The sequence below is a fragment of the Lynx canadensis genome, chromosome A3 (genome assembly GCF_007474595.2).
Source record: "Lynx canadensis isolate LIC74 chromosome A3, mLynCan4.pri.v2, whole genome shotgun sequence".
Taxonomy (NCBI): domain Eukaryota; kingdom Metazoa; phylum Chordata; class Mammalia; order Carnivora; family Felidae; genus Lynx; species Lynx canadensis.
In genome coordinates this window covers 42,369,270-42,393,333 of record NC_044305.1, presented here as the reverse complement: position 1 = coordinate 42,393,333, position 24,064 = coordinate 42,369,270, and the positions used below count along the sequence as shown (strand labels likewise).

The 24,064-nt window shown below is 45.6% G+C and overlaps 1 protein-coding gene across 1 annotated transcript in view; it reads right to left on the bottom strand.

Annotated features, from left to right (window-relative positions):
* PCSK2 (proprotein convertase subtilisin/kexin type 2) overlaps positions 1–24,064 on the bottom strand; it is a 270,832-nt gene that overhangs the window by 34,740 nt on the left and 212,028 nt on the right. Inside the window, exons 7-8 of the mRNA XM_030310130.1 lie at positions 19,144–19,232; positions 7,946–8,121 (exon numbers count right to left, since the gene is read on the bottom strand). Coding sequence (XP_030165990.1) covers positions 7,946–8,121; positions 19,144–19,232 — 265 coding nt within the window. The remainder of the gene's footprint in view (positions 1–7,945; positions 8,122–19,143; positions 19,233–24,064) is intronic.

Here is a 24,064-nt window from a genome sequence, read left to right as displayed (position 1 = left end):
TCCCTTTCTTCCCTGTCACACCTCCCCATTCACTGCTGGTGTTCCCTTTGCCTCCCAAAGCAACTACTTGAACAATCCTTGTTTCAGCGTCTGCTTTTGGGGGGGCTCCCAAACTAAGAAAAAAGTTGATTATTGGATTATTTCATAATTCAGGGGTCTAGGACTGTCACCTACTTCCCACAGAAGATGTGAAAAATGCTTTTACTATATGGTCAACACGTAGACTAGAAAGGGGAATAAAAAGTTGCCTCCTCTTTTTTCTTGTCTGCTCCTTGCTGCCTCAAGTATTCATTGAGCAAATTTAGGAGACACAAACTCAAATCCCTAAGGAGTCAGGTCGGTGATGTTTATGTGGAGAACAAATGTCAGACAATTGGGAGTGGGGAGGTCTGTGGTGAAGAACACATCCCCAGAAAGGTCTCTCGACTCTTTTTCCTCTTCCTCTATCATTACTATGTTGGTCAAACAAAACCTACCTGCAGGATGCTAACATTCAAAGACAAGCATAAGACCTACCTTTGTCCACTAGGTAATTGTCTGACTCCTTTGTTTAGGTGGAGACCATCTTTCAGAGGTGGACTTTCCTTTAGAGTAGACCAGACAACTGAAATAACTGAGAGGAGATCTTTGCTCATGTATCATATACCACCATGCACGAGATTCTACAGTTCTTTCCCCCCAAGTTGTCACCCTGAAACAAGGAAAGAACCACTCCCACAGCTTGGGGTTTCGAAAGTCGAATGAGAAATCATGTATTTTTCATTATACTTCACTTTCTAAAATATTTACATGCTGTCATCTGAAGATAAGTCATAACAATTTTTCTCTTAAGTTTTGGAGCAGTTGGCATGCTTTCCAGAACAATCACACTTGAAAGGGCCTTTTTAGTTGTGACAGGGGAGGCTACAGATGGAGGAGAGAGAAATACTCAGACTTAAGATGCGGGGAACAGTTCAGAAGTTGTGGAAAATGACAGGAGCCACTGGGGGATGTGCTGCATTGAATGCGTTGTGCATTTGTAAATTGCGACTGAGGGCGGATGTCACCTACATGTCTCTCTGTCGGCCTTGTGTGTCAAAAAAATGCTTCTCAGTGGAAATCCATGTCTGCTGGACATCTGCCAAGTGTCCCCCAGGGGACTTGTTGTCACCCGGTCCTGGGCTCGGATGTGTGACCATTTATCTCCAGCCACACAGTGAACAGTGCGATATGCAAACAAGCTGCTTGTGCGTCTAAGTTTCATCCTAACAACTCCCAAGGGTTGAGGCACTGAAATGGCACTGAAATGGGGCAGCACCATCGCCTCCTACCCCCTCACCCCTCGATCCTGTCGCTAAGCCCCCTCTATAAACTGAACTGTGCTTTTCAAGCATCAGGGGCCCTTGTGGCTGTCTCAGATGGGCTGAATGTCAATGGCATCATGAGAATTTTTGCAAGCTTCTCTTCTGAGGAACGATATTAGAGAATGAAGGAAAGATGACTGTCAAGGTGCCAGATGAGAATGAGTTGTAATGGGATCAACGGTCAGCCATCTTGGCTTTCAAAAAGGGAGTCAGGTGACATCAAGAGTAACTAAAAAAGGTGACCATACTGTTTCTGCACTGCTCGAGTCTGGCGAAATCTCTTTTTTTGACTATCCCTTCTAAGACTGAAAGGTGTATGGTTTTCTAGGGCTGCTGTAGGAAAATACCACAAACTGGGTGGTGTAAACCACAGAAATATATTGTCTAGACATTCTGGAGGGTCAAAGTCAAGGTGTTGAGAAGGCTGGTTCCTTCTGAAGGCTGGGAGTGAGAATCTGTCCCATGCCTCTCCCCTAGCTACTGACAAGTTTGGGTGTTCCTTGACTTGTAGAGGCATCACCCTGATCTCTGTCTTCATGTTCTCTTGGCACTCTTCCTGTGCATCTGTGTCCAAAAATATAAAAAAAAATCATGTTTTTTATAACATGATTTTTTAAAAATGCTTATTTATTTTTGAGAGACAGAACGTGAGCAGGGAAGGAGCGGAGAGAAAGGAAGGCACAAGACACACAATCTGAGGCAGGCTCCAGGCTCTGAGCTGTCAGCACACAGTCCGACGCGGGGCTCGAACCCACGAACTGTGAGATCATGACCTGAGCCGAAGTCGGACGCTTAACCGACTGAGCCACCCAGGCGCCCCTAAAGTACCTTTTTAACACAGACATCAGTCGTATCAGATTAGGGGCCCACCCTGCTCCAGAATGAACTCATCTTAACTAATTACATCTTTCATGGCCCTATTTCCAAATAAGGTCCCTTCTGAGATATGGGGGGGGGTTAGGATTTCAATATATGAGTTTTGACTGGGGGGGCGGGGAAAATCCAGCCCATGACAGAGAAGAAACATGGTGTTATATTTCTATTGAGACTTCTGGAGGATTTCAACGGTTTAGAAGAAACTTCTCCATCAGAGGTCTGAAAAGCCAGTGTGGGGGTAGACAACTGCCACTTGACATTACTGGAATGGAAAAGAAGGGGCTCTGTTAGCAACCTTCTGACTGATCTCTGACCCTTCAAGTTCTAAACCTTTCCAACAGAACCATATTTGCTAGTTTTGGAGCCCACCAGAGAGAGAAGTGTCTCCCCTAATTTGGGGTCAAGATTCCCCCTCAGGCATTGGAGGGGAGCAAACGGCAGTTGGAATAGAGCCTGACAGGTTGTGACAAACAAGAATGCTAACGGCGTCATGTCCACGTAGAAGGAGCACATGAACATAAGCCCCAAGCAAGAGGAAAAGTGGATTCAGAGAAGGACACACAGAGCCAGTGAGAGACAGGAACTATAAGCATGGCCAAGACCCACGACCGTGGAGCCCCAGTGGGAATCTCCACACACTCTCGTGGCTGGAGCCCTGCAGCCACGCTGGGTCCAGAACGTCTGTCTGGTCCCAGCTTGTACGAGGTTCTGCCTGAATCCCCCCTCAGTGCCCTTGTCTCTCCTCGTGCATCCCTATAAGAAACCCCTGAAGTTGAGCCACTGGGCCCCTGCTCCTGCAGCTCAGAGACAAACCAGAGCATCTGGCTTGGTAATCAATCCCTTCAACATACCACCTGGATAGGGTTGTGCAGTGTTCCAGAAAACGAGTCACCTCTGCCGCCTTTTCCTAGTCACTGGGGATGTTTTTTTAAGTTTTATTTATTTTGAGAGAGACAGAGACAGCATGAGTGGGGGTGGGGTGGAGAGAGAGACAGAGGGGTGGGGGAGAGGGAGAGAGAGAATCCCAAGCAGGCTCCATGCTGCCAGCTGCGGAGCCTGATGTGGGGCTCAAACCCATGAACCGTGAGATCATGACCTGAGCTGAAAGCCAGAGTCGGAAGCTTAACTGATTGAGCCACCCAGGCACTCCAGCACTGGGGATTTTTTAAAACCATATTATCTTGTGGTCTTAGTATCTTAGGGTTACCGGATACATTTTCTAGAAGTCAGTTAGAGTAGCACCTCTCAAACTTGAGTGTGACCTTGTTAAAATGCAAATACTCTTTAAAAAAAATTAAAAAAAAATTTTTTTTAACATTTATTCATTTTTGAAAGGCAGAGAGAGACAGAGCACGAATGGGGGAGGGGCAGAGAGGGAGACACAGAAACAGAAGCAGGCTCCAGGCTCCGAGCTATCAGCACAGAGCCCGACGCGGGGCTCGAACTCACGGACCGTGAGATCATGACCTGAGCCGAAGTCGGCTGCTTAACCGACTGAGCCACCCAGGCACCCCTAAAAAATTTTTTTTTAATGTTTATTTTTTTTTTGAGGAAGAGACAGAGACAGAGCATGAGCGGGGGGAGGGGCAGAGAGAGAAGGAGACACAGAATCTGAAGCAGGCTCCGGGCTCTGAGCTGTCAGCCCAGAGCCTGATGCAGGGCTTGACCTCATGAATAGTGAGATGACGACCTGAGCTGAAGTCGGACGCTTAACGGATGGAGCCACCCAGGTGCCTCTAAAATGCAAATTCTGATGTATCAGGTGGGTGGGTGGGGCGGAGCCTCTGCATTTCTCACGAACTTGCAGGTGGGCCAGTGGTCACACTTTGAGCACCACTGATGTGGATTATTTTACCAAAGAAGAAAACGAGGCACAAAGAAGCTAAGGACTAATCTGAAGTCCTATGGCCAGAAAGGGTTAGGATTGAGATGAGAATTCTGGCCTCCCAGCTCTCAAGCTCAGCTCTCTAACTTGCTCATCCCAGTCCTTAAAAAAGTCCCTGCAGCAGAAGCACACCTCTTGTCATGCAAGCTGGCTGTCTAGTGAAAATGAAGATGGGGACAGGCCAGCAGAAGAGCCCAGGGTTCTGATGATCCAGTGCCCCAGGTGCTTCCCTGGGTGTGGAGCCTGTGACAGCCGTGATCGGGAGAGAAATCATGGATGGAAAGACACAGGGGCCTGGCTGTGTTCCAATAAAACTTTATTTGCAAAGACAGCTAGTGCGTTGGGTCTGGCCTGTGGGCCAAAGTCAGCTGAGCCCCTCTCTAAGGGGCTGCACTTTGTTTGACCTACTGTTTACTATTTAGGGCCCAGACACTGTTGATTTTTGTCCATTGAGATGGTTTAGTCCATTAAGACTAGGAATTGCGGAAGCAAGAAACAATTTGAGGATCCCAAAGTTAAAATTTACACCTTAATTTAATCAAATCAAATTGAACTCATTTAAGCAATTCTTTTACAAATTTTATACTTCATAGTATTCATAGGTTTGGATTCCATAGAAATATGAAAAAGGACATGAGAACAAAAGTTAAGGAATGATTTTTGAGGCCATGGTTGGTGAACAGAGGGGAGAAAATGGGATAGGAGAAGACTTAGCCTAAAAAAAACCCACACTGTTAGGCCCAAACTTAGTTCTGAGCTTCCTGGCAGCCAAGGGAAAGAATGAACCTCATTTCTAATGTCTTAGAATGGGTTCACTAGAAGCAGAGCCCAAGGCAGGGACTTGAGCTCACCAGGTGTATTAAGAACATGCACTAAGGGGAAATGTGTCAATGAGGGAGTGAAACAAGATAGACGAGGTAGGAACCTCAAAACGGTGTGCTCTCAAGCAAAGTCAACCCTTGCTTGGCCTGTGTCACTGGGGTCTCTGGAGCATACATTACACCACGGAGTGGTACCTACTGGGGCCAAGTGGTCTGGCCTCTTCTCCCTGAATCAATCATTGGCTGTGGGCTGCCTCCTGGGTGTGTGTGTGGGCATAACCATCTGGATGAAAGCCTCCCATCAGCTAGGGCAATTCTACAGGGAAGGGGCAGCTGTGTGAGTCATTGTAGCTGGGGGGTTCCCCCTCCCCACCTCACCCCCACCCGATAAAGGGGACGTAGTGGGCACCACTGACGTTCACCACAGGTACAGTTTTCTATAGGACTTTTAATCTTTCAACCATCCAATTTCATTCATGTATTAATTCCACATCTACTTATTGAACAGCTGATCCACTTTGCAAGCACTAGGCCAGTTTCTGAGACTAGCTGGAGAGGAAAAGACCTGTTCTCTGACCTTAGGAAACGTATAGAAAAAGTTGCCTTCACGATTATCAAAAAGGTAAGTGTTGGTGAGGATGCAGAGAAAAGTGAACCCCTGTGCCCTGTTGGTGGGAACGTAAGTTGGTGCAGCCACTATGAAAAACAGTATGGAGGCTCCTCAAAACATTAAAAACAGAACTACCATATGATTCAGCAGCCCCACTTCTGGGATAATCTGAAGGAAATGATAGTACTATTTTTTAAAAAATTTATTTAAGTAGACTCCATGCCCAGTGTGGAGCCTAAAGTGGGGCTGGAACTCATGACCCTAAGCTCAAGCCCTGAGCTGAGCTCAAGAGTCAGATGCTTAAACGACTGAGCCACCCGGGTGGCCCTGAAATTACTATCTTTAGATACCTGCACCACTATTTCACGTCAGCGTTATTTACACTAGCCAAGAAATGGACACAACCTAAGTGTCCATCAATGCACGAATGCATTAAGAGAATACTGTATATACACATACATATATACCACCCCCCCACACACACACCAGAATATTATTCAGCAATAAAAAGAAGGAAATCCTGCCATTTGTGCCAACTTGGATAGACCTTGAGGGCATTATGCTACTTAGTTGTCCACTCTAATTTTCTTCAATATTTTTACCTGTCTAAGCTACTGTTATATTTCGGGTGTTTCATACCCATACCTATTTTAGTGATATAAATGTGTAAATAATAGGTTCATGTATATTTCACATAGACCATAAATAACAAAGATAAACATAAAACAGATGCATTTTGCACTTAATTTGTAGCAGTGCTAGTTTATATATCCAAATATGGCCATATCCATTTCATCCATTTGAAATTGGCCAAAATCCAAGAAGCAGACTTTCTAAAAATTCCTAAAAGGCATTTGCAAAAGTGCATATACTAAACCTCACACACTTGTCTTTCCCTCAGTGAGGACCTGGTTACTCTCACTCTACACACCATTGTTGTAATCTTTAAAAAAAAAATGTTTTTTAATGTTTATTTTATTTTTGAGAGATAGAGACAGAGTTTGAGCAGGAGAGGAGCAGAGAGAGAGAGGGAAATATGGAATCCAAAGCAGGTCCCAGGCTCTGAGCTGTCAGCACAGAGCCTGATGCGGGGCCCGAACCCACGAACTGTGAGATCATGACCTGTGCTGAAGTCGGATGCTTAACTGATTGAGCCACCCAGGCGCCCCACCATTGTTGTAATCTTGGGAAAATGCAACTCCTGCCCATGGCTGGTTAGATAGGCAAACTAAAAGCATCAAGAGGGTATCACTATCACCTGATGGTAAGTCCAGTCCTGAAGAAAACACTAAATAAAACAAAATGATTAAGTACTCTCGAGTGGTTGGTGTTGTGGCACAAATGGCGATAATTTGGCACATCTCAAGGGCACTAGAAGACTCAACAGTTTGGCAATTCAAATCTGGAGACTTCTATCCGAGGCCCAGGACTCTTAGAGCTGGGACAGGCCATCCCCAATGTGCCCTGAGTTCTTGACACATAAAATTCACAAGCTTAGTGAAAAAAACAAAACAAAACAAAACAAAAACAAAACCCTGTGATTTACTCCACAAAGTTTTGGGGGGACAGGTTAAGCGTCCACAATGGCCTGGATCAACACCAACCCTTCCCGGGGCACTTCTCACTACCAAACACTGGTATATTTATCTCATTTACATCTTACAATGATCCCAGGAGAAATGTAGGATTATCACAATTTTACAGGCAAGAAAACAGAGGCGCAGCGAGCGAGGTCAAGTCATTTGCAGATACACCCAGATGCTGACTGATGGAAATGGGACCTGAACCCAGAAGACTGATCCCAAGGCCTGGCTCAGGTCTTGTCCGATGTGACCCCTACTCTGAGAAGCATGGAGGGTACCAACTTCCCCTCCATTGGTCGCTGACCTGGCTGTCCTCCCTTTGGGGGCTCTGCCTTGGTCTCTTTTCCTTGAGTTTGTCCATTCCTGGGCTAATCCCAGGGATGGGCAACCTGGAAATCCTGTGGCTCACAGCCCTGCCATTGGAATATCGTGGATCCACCACCCCGTTTGCACCCAGACTCCACTGCCTGGGGGCTGCTCCCAACTGTTGTGTGGCAAGGTGGGGGTGCCAACACAGACCCCAGGGTGGCCGTCCTTCCTCCCCGGTCTTCACAGGGGTCAGACTAACATCACCATCTGAAGGCACCCCCGCCACCTTACTCCCCCTCCCCTTTGCCCTTTAAAGGAGTCCCCTCTGATAAATCTGCATGGCTAACCCTGTTTGGGGGTCCATTTCTTGGATGCCCTGAGCTAATGCACAGGGTAACAGCCCCACCTCTGCCCCATTCCCTGCTCCTTGTTTCATTCTCATCACCTCCACTGGACACCCCACCCTCCACCCCTCCCTCCAGAGGACCTGGGCCTGGTGGGCGCAGGAATGATCTTACCTTGTTGACGCCATCGGCCATGGCCTGAAGCGTGAGCTCCCGGGGTCCATCCACTGTCTTCCCGTTGTCTGTCGGGCCCCAGCTGGCACTGTAGATGTCGATCAGCTGAGGCATGTGGCTGATGGAAGAGGCCTCAATGATGTCTGTCATGAATGGCTGGTCTAGCATCCGGATACCTGTGGACCCAGTTGGACAGGGAAACACCATGTTTTGGTCCCCCAGTGCACTGGAGATGGGGGAGGGGTGATGAGGGCTCAGGTCCTGGGTGTGATTGGAGGGCCTGCCACCTGGGTGTCCTGGGGGACGCTGCAGAATCTGGAGTCCAACCTCAGGCTGTGTGGGCTACACCTTTAGAGGCTAAAAGAACGACACATACACTGTCCCACTCAATCCTTTTAGGACTCCACCCACACCTTTCCTTATATAACTGAAGAAATTTTTTCCCACTGGAAACTTTACTAGAATTTCTAATGGGGAGAGGCCACCTTTGCTGAAGAGATTCCTTGATAAGTCTATTTCCTTTTCTCTCTCTCTCTTTTTTTTTTTTTTTTTTTTTTTTAGCGCGCGCGAGAGAGCACGTGCATGTGAGCAGGGGGTGGGAAGAGGGAGAAAGAGAGAGAGAGAAAGAGAATCTCAGCGTGGAGCCCCATGTGGGGCTCTATCCCATGGCCCTGGGATCATGACCTGAGCTGAAATGAAGAGTTGGACATTCAATTGAGTGAGTCACTTAGGCACCTCTTGATAAGTCTATTTCTTTTATTTCTTTTTTTATTTTTTAATTTAATGTTTTATTTATTTTTGAGAGAGAAAGAGAGGGAGAGAGAGAGAGAGTAAACGAGCAGGGGAGGGACAGAGAGAGAGAGGGAGACACAGACTCCGCAAAGCATGCTCCAGGCTCTGAGCTGTCAGCATAGAGCCAGACACAGGGCTTGAACTTGGGAACCACAAGATCATGACCTGAGCTGAAGTCGATGTTCAACCGACTGAGCCCCCCAGGTGCCCCGACAAGTCTATTTCTAGGTGGAAGCTCAGCCTCCAGTGACTAGGTATTGACCAGGGGCCAGAGGAGGGGGGCGGGGAAATAAACCCACTGTGCGTGACAGTGGGCTGGGAGGAATTCAATTGATATTGAAATTTTAAGAGAAAATCCTAGAGGTTAAGGGGCAGAGAGAGGAATAGGGACAGTGCAAAGATCGACGGAGTCAGAAAAAGATGATTCCCAAGTTGCATGGTAGCTAGAAGGGGCTGTGGGGAGGACAGAAATATTGTATGGGTAATTCTGAAATATCCTGGAAATGGGGTGCATGATACAACCCCCTCCTCTTTCTCCCCTATGTTACCTTGGTAAAGTTTGTGCTACTCCAATAACCTGTAGGAGCGACTTCTTGCTGGGACATTAAAAAATTTGAGTCCTGCAGTCCACGAGTGTGTGTGGGTAAGCTTGAGCTGCACAAACGGATGCAGAAGGGACATGCCTGTGGGCGTCCACAGTTCACACCACCTTCCGGCTGTCCAGAACAAGCCTCTCCAGGGTGAATGCAGCAGCCGCCACTGGGATGGGCATTTTGCCCTACTACTACCCTCCAGACATTGCTGCTTGGTGCCATGTCATACTGTTCTCTGCCTGACACGCTATTTCTCTTCTGTGCTAAGCAGCCTAGAATGTTAGAGTTGCTGACCTAAGTTGTTCTGTCCACAGGAGTCAGGAAGTAAAGGGGCCGGGCTCTACACCGTCAAAACCTGGATCCTGACACCTCTTACCTATATTTACCATGGCCAAAAGACATGATTGCACAAACATCTCTCTCTAACATAGCATAACATTTAAATAAGGACAACCCAGGTCCTTGCAGGGCTTGTGATGCTGACATGAAATTGTCTTCTCTCTAAGGGTCTCTCCTCCCTCCTTAGTGTCCCATAGCTACCCTTTGTCCTTGCATACAACTTCCCCCAGTGCTCCTCCTTCTCCTGACTAACGTATGTGTTTAGTAGGCATTTCCCCAGCAGTCTTTCCGGATCTGGCATCCCCTGTGAGCACCACACTTTCAGCCTTCCAGTATAATTATTTGCTTGTGAGTCTCATTTGTGGAAGATTACAACCTAAAGCAAGCACTGCTAAGAGAGTCATCCAAAATAGGGGGTGGGGAGGACATGGAGGAGGCAAAGTCTCTGCACGGCTCTTGTTTCCATTTTTGGAAGCCACTGCCGACTTTTGACTTCGGTCAATGACAATTTGTTGATTGCACCTTCACCACCTCCTGGAAAACATCCTTTTACTTTAGACTGAAATAGACATAATATAGCATTTGTTAGCTGAATAGCCAACCTTAGATAGTCAGTTTAACACTGTTAGTGCCAAAGATAATGCTTCCAAAACAAGTTGGACCTTGTGGTTTTTGCCTGTTGAAGCCTGCACTCCCCACTCTCGGTTCTGAGCACGCTTGCATTTCAGTCGACTCTGTGTCTCCTGGACTGCGATCTCTGAGACCCAAATAAATGCTTTTAGTTGCTTCATAGCTCTTCTGCGTCAACACAGTCATCACTACACAGCAAAATCTTTTGAGTACAGGGCATGTGTCCATTTTGTTCTTTTCTTGTGTTCTAGGTGATCAGCATTATTTTAAGCTTAATAAATATTTGGTGAATAGATGTATAGTGTCGTTACTTGAATTGATTTTTTTTCCCTAACAGAAAGGACAGGTCCAGAAGAACAAATAATAACATGTCGAGATTTCCCGTCCTCTACCCATAAATCAGGTCACTATTCTTGCCAACAAATATCCAATTATCAGTTAGCATCCTTTCTCTTGGGAGAAGCTCATACTGAATGAGGAAAATCTTTGGTTTGAACTTTCCAGAAGCTAAGTTTTACGGTTCATTTTATAAGGGATAGGACATCTAAAGCGTCACATTTTGCTTTGGCCCTACCTGTAATTTTATTTATTTAAAAAAATTTGTTCGACAACAGTAAAGCAAATAGTGCAGCTGCTTTTGGCGAGACGCCATGCCCACCTTGTGGGCAGGGAAACCTCGCAGAGAGGCTGGTATTCACCTGCCTGCAAGGAGAAAACTCAAATGGTCTTGAACTTGTGTACAGGGTCGATGGCCGGAACTGAACAGCCTGCTTCAGCTGGAAGGTGAAAGAGATTCAGCCCTGCCAAAGTGGATCTGGACTGTCCCAGATGCCAACCGATGGCAACACTGGATTTCATCCACTGGATTTCATCCACTGCACCACAGCCAGTGTGGCGCATCCAGATCTGCCCTTTACCCTCTCTCTAAGCAGCTCCGGTGTCTCTGCCTCTTCCTCTTCCTGCCCTCCCTGGCTCTCTTTGTGCTGCACAGAACATCAGAGCTGCTGTGCATTAATCTTCTGACTGTTTCAGAGTCCAGGGAGTCAAGGGCCGCCACAGACTGGGAGCAAGGCTCTCATTCATATTCTGGGGCCAGGCTCCCGACATTCCTTTAATCTAGTTAAGCTCAGGAGGAATGAGGCGTGCATTAATTGAATGAGATACAGCGTTCATTTTTGCAAGCGACTGCACCATTAGTAGCCAAGACAGAGGCTCAGGGTGACCTGAGGGTTCTCTCTCTCCTCTGTCCCTGGATGCTGTAGGAGTTAGAGGGGCACAGAGAGACAGAGACAGAGAAAGAAAGAATAAGGGAAGGCAAGAGAGTAAGGGCGAGAGCCAGAGGGAGAGAGGGGAGCCGAGGGGGCTAGGACTTGGTGTCTTCACATTTGTAAAATGCTCTCTACCAGCTGGTGTGATTCAATGGCATGGAGAAACCCAGTGCACGTCAAGATTCCTACCCCCCCACCCTGCAGTCCTGATCACTGCACTAATGACCGATGGGGACACTGTGACTTCCTTCTCTAAGAGCTGCAAGGCCCGGGGATTTGAGCTAAATCCTTTCTATCTCTGCTCATGTTACAAAAGGGGAACTTGTACCCGACACTGGCAAAGCCGCACCTGCCAGCAAACCTCAGTGTTGCTAATCACCACCTTTTGTGCTCATGAATATTAATCTGCAGGCCCAGGAGGGAATTCATGCTGATCTAGGTCTAAAGGATCTGAAAACATGTTCATCATGTGCTAATATGTGATTTTCATCGGTTTCTTTTAAAACTCGGATAAAGTACCTGTGAACTCAGTGAAATGTTAAGAATTCTACTGGCCAAATATGGGAAAGCAATTCATTGCTGCAGAGGAATTTCAGGGTATTTTGTTAACGGTCAACCGTGCGTTTTTCAAACTCTTTTTCAGAACCTTTGAACAAAGGAGATCCCATTTCCAAAACTCAATGCATAAATCTGAATGCTCTGGCTTAGCAAGAATGGCAGGTGAGGCCAATCCCACCTGGACTGGCCCTACCCTGGGGTGGCTCTGAGGACCTCCGTGGAAGCCCAGGTGTGGTGCTGTAAGGCCCGCCCACTAATCAGCTACTGTGCCCTCATCTTATTCGCTGCCACCTTACTTTGTTTTATTCATAGCGGCCACCATTGTCTGATATTATCTTGTTCACGTGCTCATTCTTCTTCAGTCACGGCTTGTAAACTACGTGGAGACAGGTGTCTTGTTGGCTGGCTCGCAGCTCTGTCCCACCACCCACAGCGGAACTGGGGACATGGTAGGCACCCAACAGTCACTGTGGAGCCCTGGAACGGATTGTCAGCAAGAGACAGCATCTCCTAAGGCGCGGTGCAGTTTTTGAGCTTTAATAATCTCAGAAGTATAAATCTGACAAATTCGCAAGGAACGTCATTTGAAGGGTTCATTATTTATATTTGTGCATTTTATTTTGCTTTTGCAAAGTTTGAATACTATATTTTTAATTTTAATTCTTTGTCTTAATCCCTTTGATCGAAGATGTTAAACACTTAAAAATCAAAAGTAAGAAAAGAATTAGGTTATTTTCTTAAAGAGTTACTTAAATAATGGCATTTTCAAAGTCAAAAAATGGAAATTAATTTTTTTCTTCAAAATTCATAAAAGTAAGCAAGTGGATAAGGAAATGTAAATAATTAAATCTTCAAATACACATAGTTTTGAAGTTATTAAAGCTTCAAGGTGAGCACTTCTGGAACATGTCATATGTATGGGTTTACATGTTACAGAGTGTTAACTCTTTAGGAACCAGACTAATTGGAATTTTTCCTCCCTCCCTGCAATGTGTCATCTCGAAGAGGTGGTAACAACTGTGTCCGTGAAAAAAGGCAACAGAAATCAAAGAGAGAGCTAGTTTTAAGGAGGAAGTTTCTCAAAGTCACACCTCTCCAAAGGCAGAGTGGACTGTGTTGGAAGGGAGTGAGTTTCCTGTTGCTGGAGGTGTGTCGTTCCAGGCTGGATCCAGACTATCGGAAAAGTAGGAAAAGAGAAGTTGTTCAAGCATTTTAGTGTAGGGGGTCAATGGTAGAATTTCTGGCTTAGGGCATTCTAGGTGCAAAATTATCCTATAGCTTACAAGCTGTGTGGCCCCAGTTTGGTTCTCTGTAAAAGAGGGATACGAATATATATATATATATATATATATATATAAATATATATAATTATAATATGTTAATATATAATAAATAGTATAATAATTATTATTATATATTTATATATTTATATTTATATATATTTATATAATTATTATATATTATATATAATATAGTTATATATATTATATATGCAAAACTCTTAACTCTTTACACAATCTTATGCATCATTATATATGTATATATACATATACATATGTACATATACATATACATATACGTACACATACGTATGTATATATACATATATGTACATATGTATATGTACATGTATGTGTACGTATATGTATATATGTATGTATATATACATATATAATTATGCATGATAAGATTGTGTAAAGAGTTGAGTAAAGAGTTGTGCATCGCACTGACACATTGGAAGAGTAAATAATGTGTTATTTACTACTACTGCTGCTATTATTATTGCTATTATTATTATATTGTTGCTACCCTTATGCAAGTATCTGTGGGTTTGTGGACTAAAGGATCTTTGGGGCCCAAGATTTTGAGATTCTAATGAATAGGTGGAAATGATGAGCCCCTGGAAATTTACACACTCTATTTGTAACACCTGAATGGTGTTATATTATGGTCGATGGACGGTCGTGATACTCGTCAGCCTGGAGCGGCTTAGGGCATAGGTATAAAGGGGTCCCCTGTCCCTTTTTCAATGGTGGGCCCTGGGGCAGCTCCTACTGGTGATGCCAGCACTTAGAACATTATCATGGTGCCCTTGGAAGGGAGGGAAGAGGGGAGAGGATATAAGAAGGCTCAAGTCTCCTTGGAACTAATTTGATTGGGATAAAATAGCAAAGGTGAGATGGTACTGGTGGAAGACAAGATACTTTTGCTTCCTGGTAGAAATTCTATCGGCTTTGGGTCCTTAGATCCTAATGCCCTTAATCTTACAACTCCATTCATCCATCCATTCTTCTGTCCAGTGATTAATCTCTACTGCTTATCATGGGTTTATTCACTGACCCTTCCTTCTCTGTATTCCTTTTTTGCTTCCCATCACTCAGCAAATAGGCTCTGAGCATCTGCTGGGTGCCAGACCTTGTTCTAGGTGCTGAGGTGAGAGAAAACAGACAAGGCCCCTGTCCTCAAGCAGGCTGTTTTCTGCCTGGGGAGAAAGATATTGATCACATAACCATGTACAAGAATGTGGGCAATAACTGGACAGTGGTTAGTGCCAGGAAGAAAAAACTGCATGCTTTATCAAGTGTAGATGAGAAGGCTGGTCTGGAGGTGATGCTGAAGGTAACAATGGGGAACCTGAGAAGTGCAGGATAAAGAGGTGGCCGGGTAAAGCCTATAGGGGAGGTATTCTGGGATGAGGGAAGAGCAGATACAAAGGCCCAGCAGTACAAGGAGTGTGGCTACACTTCCTAATTTACACTTGCTAGGAGGTTTTATCTAAATTATATTTACCCAGGGACTAACCATATATGCACGGGAACTTGAAACATGATGAAGATGGCACCACAAATCAAAGGGACAGGATGGATTACTGAATGGATGATATTGGCGTCATGTTGGGAGAAAAATATAACTGGATCCCAAGCCAGCATGACATGCAAATGTGGAATCCAGACGGACTAATGATCTCACGTGAAAGTTTGGGAGAAGATATTTGCACTGACTGTAACCGACCAGGAGCTAAGATCTAGGACATACCAAAAACACATGCAAATCAACAAGAAAAAGACAGGAACCCCAGTGGAAAAGTGAACAAAGTTTATGAAGAAAAGAGAAACCCAACAGGCTAATAGGCAGATAAAGAGATGCTATATGATTTTTTCCTTTTTTCCCTTCAGAGGACCCATTTTATCATCTTATCTCCACTTTCCTATTTCTGGACTAAGATTCTACATCCCCTTAAGTGAAACCTTTTTTTTTTTTTTTTTTTTTAGGACAGGATGAAGAGAGACACAGGACTGAGGAAGGGCATGGAACAAGACCTCGGGCGCCGGTGATGGGACACCTCCAGACTGCCAGGGACTAGCAATGATCCCAGATCACCACCAGGTGGCGCTCTAGACATCCCTAGCTCAGAAACCCGCAAGAAAGCTTCTCTGGAAAGGTATGGTTCATTTAGAGTAATAAAAACTAGCCAACTTCTAAAAAAAAAAAAAAAAGAGGTTAGAGTGGGAGAGAGCCAAAGCATACGAGACTGTTAAAAACTGAGAACAAACTGAGGGTTGATGGGGGGTGGGAGGGAGGGGAGGGTGGGTGATGGGTATTGAAGAGGGCACCTTTTGGGATGAGCACTGGGTGTTGTATGGAAACCAATTTGACAATAAATTTCATATATAAAATAAAAAAAAATAAAAAAAATAAAAAAATAAAATAAAAACAACAACAACAACAACAACAAAAAAAACAGCCAACTTCTGGAATTGCCATCCAGAAATGTTTCCCATAAATTTGTAAGGTCTAGGAGGATGAAATTCCACTTTTATTGTGATTCTTGAGTAACAGTCCAGGGCTTCCTCATGAAGAATTCCTCGTGCTGCTCCAGTAAAGCCCAGAGGACACTGGGTGTCCTAATGGGCACAGGATGATGGGGACCAGACTTCTGAGCCCCTTAAGCAGTTAGCACCAGCAGAAGTTGTTACAGAGGAGCACCACTGGGATTAAGGGAGAGGAAAAGGAGGCTCCTCTGCTTAAAATCTTTGTGTGGCTAGGCATGCCTCCCACTAGTTCTGGCCTATTTCTGGAACATTGGAGCATTGCTGTGAGACCTGAGCTGTCTGGGGTTTCACAAAGCACAGGTCAGGTCGTGTCTTTGAGGGATCAGGCTGCATTCACTCACCTTTGGGATTGGGACTCAGTTAGCAGGTGAGGCAGAGTTTATGGGTTGCACCTGCCTGAATCCACTACCCTGTCCAGGTGTCTTTGCCTGGGGTGAGGCATTCTTTGCCTCAGGACTATGCTCCACCTGTGTGAACTGGCAGGCTGGACAGGGTGCTTGCTGAGGGCGCCAGTGAGGGGTGGGAGTTGGTAAACAGCCTCTTCACCTCGGGGGTGCAATTCTATAGTCCCTCAGAGCCCTGCTTGTCCTCAGCTCATCTACATACCCTTTGTTGGCTTCCCTCCCTTAGTCGTCTCTCTTCCTCTTTCTCTCACTCTGGCTTCCTGGCATCACCCTCCCAAAGAAACTCCTTGCTCCTGTAAGCAATTCATAAAGGGAGCCCTCACTAAAATGGAATCAGGAGTCCAGAAGGGGGAGCCATATCACTCAATATCAATTACAGGAAGAATCGTCAATTACAGGTCCCAGCAGAATTGTCAGCAGGAAAAAATCAATACTTTCCAGCCCCAACTGGAAAAGATGTACATTGCATCTCCTATGAGAAACTGACTATCCGCGCAACTCAGCCAAAGAGAAACCACCCTCACCCCAAACTCCTGCTTTTCTCCAATGGACTTCCATTCAAAACAACCCCTCCCAACTTTCTTCTTCTCCCTAAAATGACATTCTTCTGCTTTGTGGGAATTGCCTGTGGTTTTGCTATAGCTTGCACGTCCTGAATTGCCATTCTCTGTTGTCCTAAATGTAAACCTGTTTTGCTGGTAAGATAACTGGCTCTTTTATTTCTTAGGTTAACACACTCAAATCTTTGTCTCACGCTTCCCTTTTAGGGAATTCCAATGAAAAGAACAGGAAAATGAGGTACATTTGGTGAGCCCCTCAGATGTTTTCAGAGTGCAAATACTAGGAGAGAAAAGGATAGAAGGCAGACGGAGAAAGGGACCCCAGTGAACCCTCCTAACGCTTGAGCTGCCCTTAACTCAATTTTGCAGGGAGTAGTTCTAAGAATCCCTGTTCAAAAAAGCCCAGTTACTTCAGGCTCCAAAAGTATTTTGAAACTGTACTTTGGGATCCAAATTATTTTGAAAACCATAATTGTGAATGGGAAATCCAGGTTTGAAGTTTTAGTTGCCTCCAGTTCTGTCCTGTGGATGGGGAACCCACCTCGCCTCAGATACCACCCAAGGTATGAGCCTGGCTTATAAAATATTAACTGAGTGTTATTCTTTCCCCTGAGCTCATAACGGCTCCTGACATTTTAATGCCAGCATTTTGAATGCATACAAACTAAAGACAGCAGAAACCCAAGGGGCAAAGCTTCCCCTATTTTGCATTTCAGAACCCTCCAGATGGATTCTTTTGTGAAATTCAGCATCCAGCAAGCCTCTTAGCAAACAGTGTTGAAAGAGGTTGGTGGTGGGTTTGTATAGGTTGTTCTTGCTTTATTTAGGTCCCTGGAAGTGCAAGCGTCAGCACAAAGTATGTTTATGGTTCTCTTAAATTGCTAGGAAAAAAAAATACCAAGACAGTTGTAAAAAAAAGAAAAACAAGGTTGAGTGACTCAGCCTGAACAAATTAAGAACCCATTTGATGCAAAACTTGGAATGTGCCAGGAGTCACTCCATTCTCCGGCATCTTGTTGACAGCTTATGAACCCCTCCTTCTCACTCCCTCTCTTTTTTGAGAGGAAGATGTTGGTTTCTAAGTTTCTAGTGATCTGCCACATCATTTCTAAAGCTGCCTTTAGGATGAAATTGTCAAATGTCCTTCCTGTGGAACATGATACAAAGGTTTAGGTAGAATATATTTCCTTAAAGATGAGATGCACTGTGTAAAAAACCGTTTTTTAAAGAGCTTTGAGTATGTTTACAATAATTTGTATGCATCTCTTTATATTCTACAGTCTTTGAGTCTTGTTGATAATGACACAAAAGAGTACAGCAGTGCAATTCCATTTATATTAAAGTTTAAAAACTGGCAATAACCAGTTTTTGTTGTTAGTAATCGGGATCATGGTTACTCATTTTCTTTCTTTCTTTCTTTCTTTCTTTCTTTCTTTCTTTCTTCTTTTTTTTTTTTTTTTTTTACGTTTATTTATTTTTGGGACAGAGAGAGACAGAGCATGAACGGGGGGAGGGGCAGAGAGAGAGGGAGACACAGAATCGGAAACAGGCTCCAGGCTCTGAGCCATCAGCCCAGAGCCTGACGCGGGGCTCGAACTCACGGACCGCGAGATCGTGACCTGGCTGAAGTCGGACGCTTAACCGACTGCGCCACCCAGGCGCCCCTCTTTCTTCTTATTTTGACAGAGAGAAAGAGTGTGAGTAGGGGAGGAGCAGAGAGAGAGGGAGGGAGCGAGAATCCCAAGCAGGTTCTGCACTTTCGGCACAGAGCCTGATGCAGGACTCGAACCCACGAACTGTGAGATCATGACCTGAGCCGAAACCAAGAGTCAGATGCTTAACTGACTGAGCCACCCAGGCGCCCCACGATCAGGGTTATTCTTGTGTATATGGGTAATAACTGGGAGGGGACATGACAAGGCCTTTGGGGTGCCTGTGATGTTTTGTTTCTTGATGGTTTCCTTGGATGTGGTGGGTTGTGAAAACTCACTGAGCTCATGAGCCGTGCCCTTTTCTGTAATTATGTTACACTCGAAAAAAAATCTGAGTTTATTGATACTGCCAGATCGATTAAAAAGATTGTCTTTTTCACTCTTGCTAAAGCTATTGGACCCGGCTCTGCTGCTCCAGTGGGAATTTTTGCCAGGCCCCAGCCAGGCTGGAGACTGCAGTGTGATGCCTTCTGGCTCAAGGCACCTGCTGTTTGGCAGGGACAGCTTACCTGCAACCTTGGAGTTGTATGCCACTCCGACCCCACAGATATTGTTGTTGGCCGCGGCAGAAACCTCCCCTGCGCATCGGGTCCCATGGCTGTGGAGAAAAATAGAGGGAAGTTAGACACGGCATCAAAAGACTGTGGGGGAGGTTTCTTAAATTCTATCAACTGGAAGCAATTTGCTGTCGATGGTCTGGTTAGCCGGAGCTGGCAGATTTTCCTTCTGTGTATGGCCTTTCTTCCCCCTCTCCCCTCCCACCTATTTTCCTGACCTTGACCTGCTTCTACAAGAAGGAGGCTTCTCAGAGCATTTTCCACCTTGAAATCTGATCTCTACTTTCAAATCTGAAGTGTCTTCCTGCAGAAAATACACTTAGAGGCTTCCAGGAAACACCAAGCATGAGAGGACACGTGTGTGCTGGTCGGACAACACTTCAGCACTTCCTAGTGGTTGGAGCACTAGGATTGTGGACTAGTGGTTATTTTCAAGGCTGGTTCTCTACACAGGCATGCAAGGCTGCCTGTCAGGTATAGGATAATGGTTACTTACCTCTTCTGGAAGATAGCCTCCTTGGAGGGCGTATGGAATGCTATAGATTCCCACCTTCCTCCAGGAATAAGAAAGCATGTGTTGGCAACATTTTGCATGCGATTTCAAGGGACTCACAGAACCTCTGAGGCTGACCAGATTAAGGAGCCCCGCCAGGCATTAGATAACCTTTCCAAGGTTTTCCCAGCCTTACGAGTCTGAGCAAGGCCTTCCCATGGCTTATGTTCTAGAACGTTATCGGGAGCAGACACCACTAATTTTTGTCCTTCTTGTTTTGCTCTCTCCTGCCTTCTACTAAAGGGTTCTAAACAGTTCTATCTGTTCCGTGTGCATTTCCCCTCCCGTTGGATTGAGCTTGCCTGGGGACTTGCTTTGACCCACAGAGCACAGTGGAGATGTGATGTATCACTTTGTAAGAGGGCTGACAGCTTGGTGCCAGGTGTCAACGAGGGGAGCCTGGGCTAGCCTACAAGTGGACGAGACCACGTGGGGAGAGAGAGAGAGAGAGAGAAAGACCCAGCAATTTCTGCCATTCCAACACCTCAGATGAGGCTCCTGGCACGTGAGGGATGATGCCCTCCTCCTCCAGACCTTGCTAGACCACCCCGGTGGGCGGCACGTGGAGGGAGACTGGCTGTTCCTGCCCAGCTTACGGGTCTGTGAGCAAATAAGTGTTCGTTCTTTTTTAGGCCACCAAGTTTTGGGGTAGTTTGTTAAGCCACAACGGACAACTGAAACCAGCACAAACTCTGAGCCTATCAGAGTGTTGTGTTCTAGCCCTAAACAGCATTCAAGATGTGGGAGGTTCCGAAGGTACAAGTCCTCTGAAACTACTGGTCCCCAGTCCCCAAAAGTCCATTCTAATGGCCCATGAAGCAGCTAAAGGAATAACTGGGCCACATTATCCGCTCTGCTGGAAGAGTGTCAGCACCGCCTGCTGAAGGGACAGGGCGGTGAGCGTTGGCTTTTCCAAATACGATAAGGAAACATGGGTGAAGGGGTTTATTGGCTGCATGGCCCTAGGAGTTTAGATTTCTAAATTGTTGACTAGTGTGCTGTTTGCATCATCTTCTTGGGGCAAGCAAAGCTATTGTTTCAGCCCTTAAAGAACCACACCCGAGGACTGGGTGTGGGGAGGGGGATATATATATAATTATATACTCATCATATATTGTATGAGCAAAAGTAGGGGCCCCTGGGTGGCTCAGTCGGCTGAGCATCCGACTTCAGCTCAGGTCATGATCTCACGGTTCATGAGTTCAAGTCCCACATCTGGCTCACTGCGGTCAGTGTAGATAGAGTCTGTTTTGGATCCTCTGTTTCCCTCTCTCTGCTCCTCCCCTGCTCATTCTCTCTCTCTCTCTCTCTCTCTCTCTCTCTCTCTTTCTCTCAAAAATGAATAAACAGTAAAAAAATAAAATAAAATAAAAAAGAAAGTAAATCCTACTTCCATAAAGGCTACATCTTTCATGGGCTCCAAATGTCCTTTGGAACAAGAATGAAATCTGTATATTGTGTTCAGGTAAACTGTGTAGTTACAAGGGCAGAGGATGGCCCTCATGGTAAAAAAAAATCTATGAAACAAAGTGCTGAACACATCGCTGTCTACTTGTCTTTAAGTTTTCTGTGGATCACATTTGAAATTTTTGAGAAGGTGCTCAGTCTACCACGGATGAGATTTTCATAGCCACCTATTCCAAATGCTGAAGGACCTTATTCCAAATGCTGAAGGAATTGCTAAATAAAGTTCTGAAAAGCAGCACGGAAGCACACACATATGTGTGTATATGTGTATATATATATGTATGTTTGTATATGTATATATAATGAAATATGTACATTCTTTAAAAAATGTTTTTAATGTTTATTTATTTTTGAGAGAGAGAGCGTGATGGGGGTGGTACAGAGAGAGGGAGACACAAAATTCGAAGCAGGCTCCAGGCTCTGAGCTGTCAGAACAGAGCCTGATGCGGGGCTTGAACTCACAAACTGTGAGATCATGACCTGAGCCGACGTTGGATGCCCAACCGATGGAGCCACCCAGGTGCCCCTGACATATGTACATTCTTTATGTTGATTCATAGATCTACTTTAAAAGTACATAATTGGAAGAGAGCCAAAGCATAAGAGACTCTTAAAAACTGAGAACAAACTGAGGGTTGATGGGGGGTGGGAGGGAGGGGAGGGTGGGTGATGGGTATTGAGGAGGGCACCTTTTGGGATGAGCACTGGGTGTTGTATGGAAACCAATTTGACAATAAACTTCATATATTGAAAAAAAAAGAAAAAAAGAAAAGTACATAATTAAGTATATAATGATATATTTATATATAATATATACTCATACATTCTATATAATCCATATATTTAAATACATGCTTATATAAAGTACCTACCAGATATAAAGTACATATATATATCCTTTACATATATGCACATGTATTTTTTAAAATGGAATTTAGTGGATACTGATTAAATTAAATTATTTTTTATTTTTTTTCACGTTTATTTTCGAGAGAGATTGGGAGACAGAGCACAAGCGAGGGAGGGACAGAGAGAGAGGGAGACACAGAATCTGAAGCAGGCTCCAGGCTCCGAGCTGTCAGTGCAGAGCCCAACACAGGGCTCAAACCCACGAACTGTGAGATCATGACCTGAGCCGCAATCGGCCGCTTAACCGACTGAGCCACCCAGGCTCCCCTGAACATATAAATATTGAAATAAAAGCTTAAAAATCAATGCCATGTCTAATTTGGCTAAGCACTAATTTCCTTATTATTTAATAATTAGCCCTGTCAAGATCTCCTCTCCGAGAGCTGACGTGTGCAATTAGGCCTTGCCTGGGATAGTCAGTTGTGCCAGCATCCTCGGAGAACACGGATGGCCTCATCGTGAGGGCAGCCCTGTTGCAGGTGACGAAGGAGGCAGGGAAACGAATACCCATCGGCCACTCACTAGGCCGTTATCTACTACCAGATGCCGTGCTCAGTGCCTTGCTCGCCTCGCCCCCTTCAGGCCTCCCGGGAGGGCTATGAGAAACCACGGCCCTGTTTCACAGACATCAGAGCTGAGTCTCAGAGGTGTTGGCCCCCGAAGGCGCACAGCTAGAAGATGGCTGGGGCGGGGCTGAGACCAACACTCGGTTACTGAACTGCCCCGCTGCGCTCCTATCTTTGCCCTAGACTGCTCCCCAAAGGCTAGTGGATGAATGTGTGTGAACTGGCTGGAGCGAACTAAAGGCACTCAGTGCTTCCATAGCCTTAACTTTGGCCTTTAAGCGGGGAGACAAGTGTTGTGGGCTCTCCAAAGGAACATATGGGAAGAAACGTTTCATTGCTAAATTAGGCAACACTAACTATAAACAACTAGTGGCGGTTCCCTATAATTGTTCATGGCACCATGTCTTTCCACACCCCTGGGGCTTCCCAGGCTCTGTTCCCACTGCCTCCAATGCCTTCCCCTGTCTCCTGCCTTCCTGATTGTCTCAGACAAGCGTGCCTGCTCCCCCGAAAGTCAGGAAAATCTTTTTCCAAATCCATTTTCATTTGGCCTCTTTGCTTTCTTAAGAAAGTTCAGTAGCTCCCTCTCGCTTCTAGAATAAAACATATGTCTGTCAGATGTGGAGCTATAGGGGGTGAGGAACACATATCAGCCGCTCAGTCGGCCTCCTTCTAACTGAGGCCAATGGGAGGGAGGCAGGTGGTAGGAGTCACAGAAGTATTGCCAAAATGGCCCCAACCCACCACTCTTCCGAGTCCGTGCCCTTGACAATGTGCCTTTCTTGCTCCTTGCATGAAGAGGTGAAGCCTGTTTCCCGACTCCCTTGAATCTGGCTGGACTTGTGACCTGCTGTGGCCAAGACAAGGTGGTAGAAATGGGGAGCTTACCCCTCAGCTTGAGACCCTGCCTAGGCGCGTGTGGACAAGCCTGGGTAAGCCTATTACCCTGCATGATGAAACCCATGCAGCCACGATCCCAGGTCCCCCAGCTGACAGCCACCCGTCCTCCAGACATGTGAGAGAGGGCATCCTATCAACTGGCTCCCAGCCACCCTGCAGGCTGACCATGGATGCATGGGTGAGCCCAGCCACAAGCCCGAGCCTGGTCCAGGTCAACAGAACTGCCTAGCCGACTCTACTAACTTTTGGGACGATTTGTTATGTGACATTATTTGGCGATCGATAACTCATACATAAACAGACAGACAAGGATACAGGGACAACCCATGCTTAACTTATGGGGGATTGGGGTTCAAAGCTGGACTCTCATGATGACTGGGGCTTCCCTAAAGAACTGCAGCGGCTGTAGAGGTATCCAAGTGAACACCTGAGGTGCGGCCCCGACCCTGGGGATCTCCAAAGAGACAGCCCAGGCACA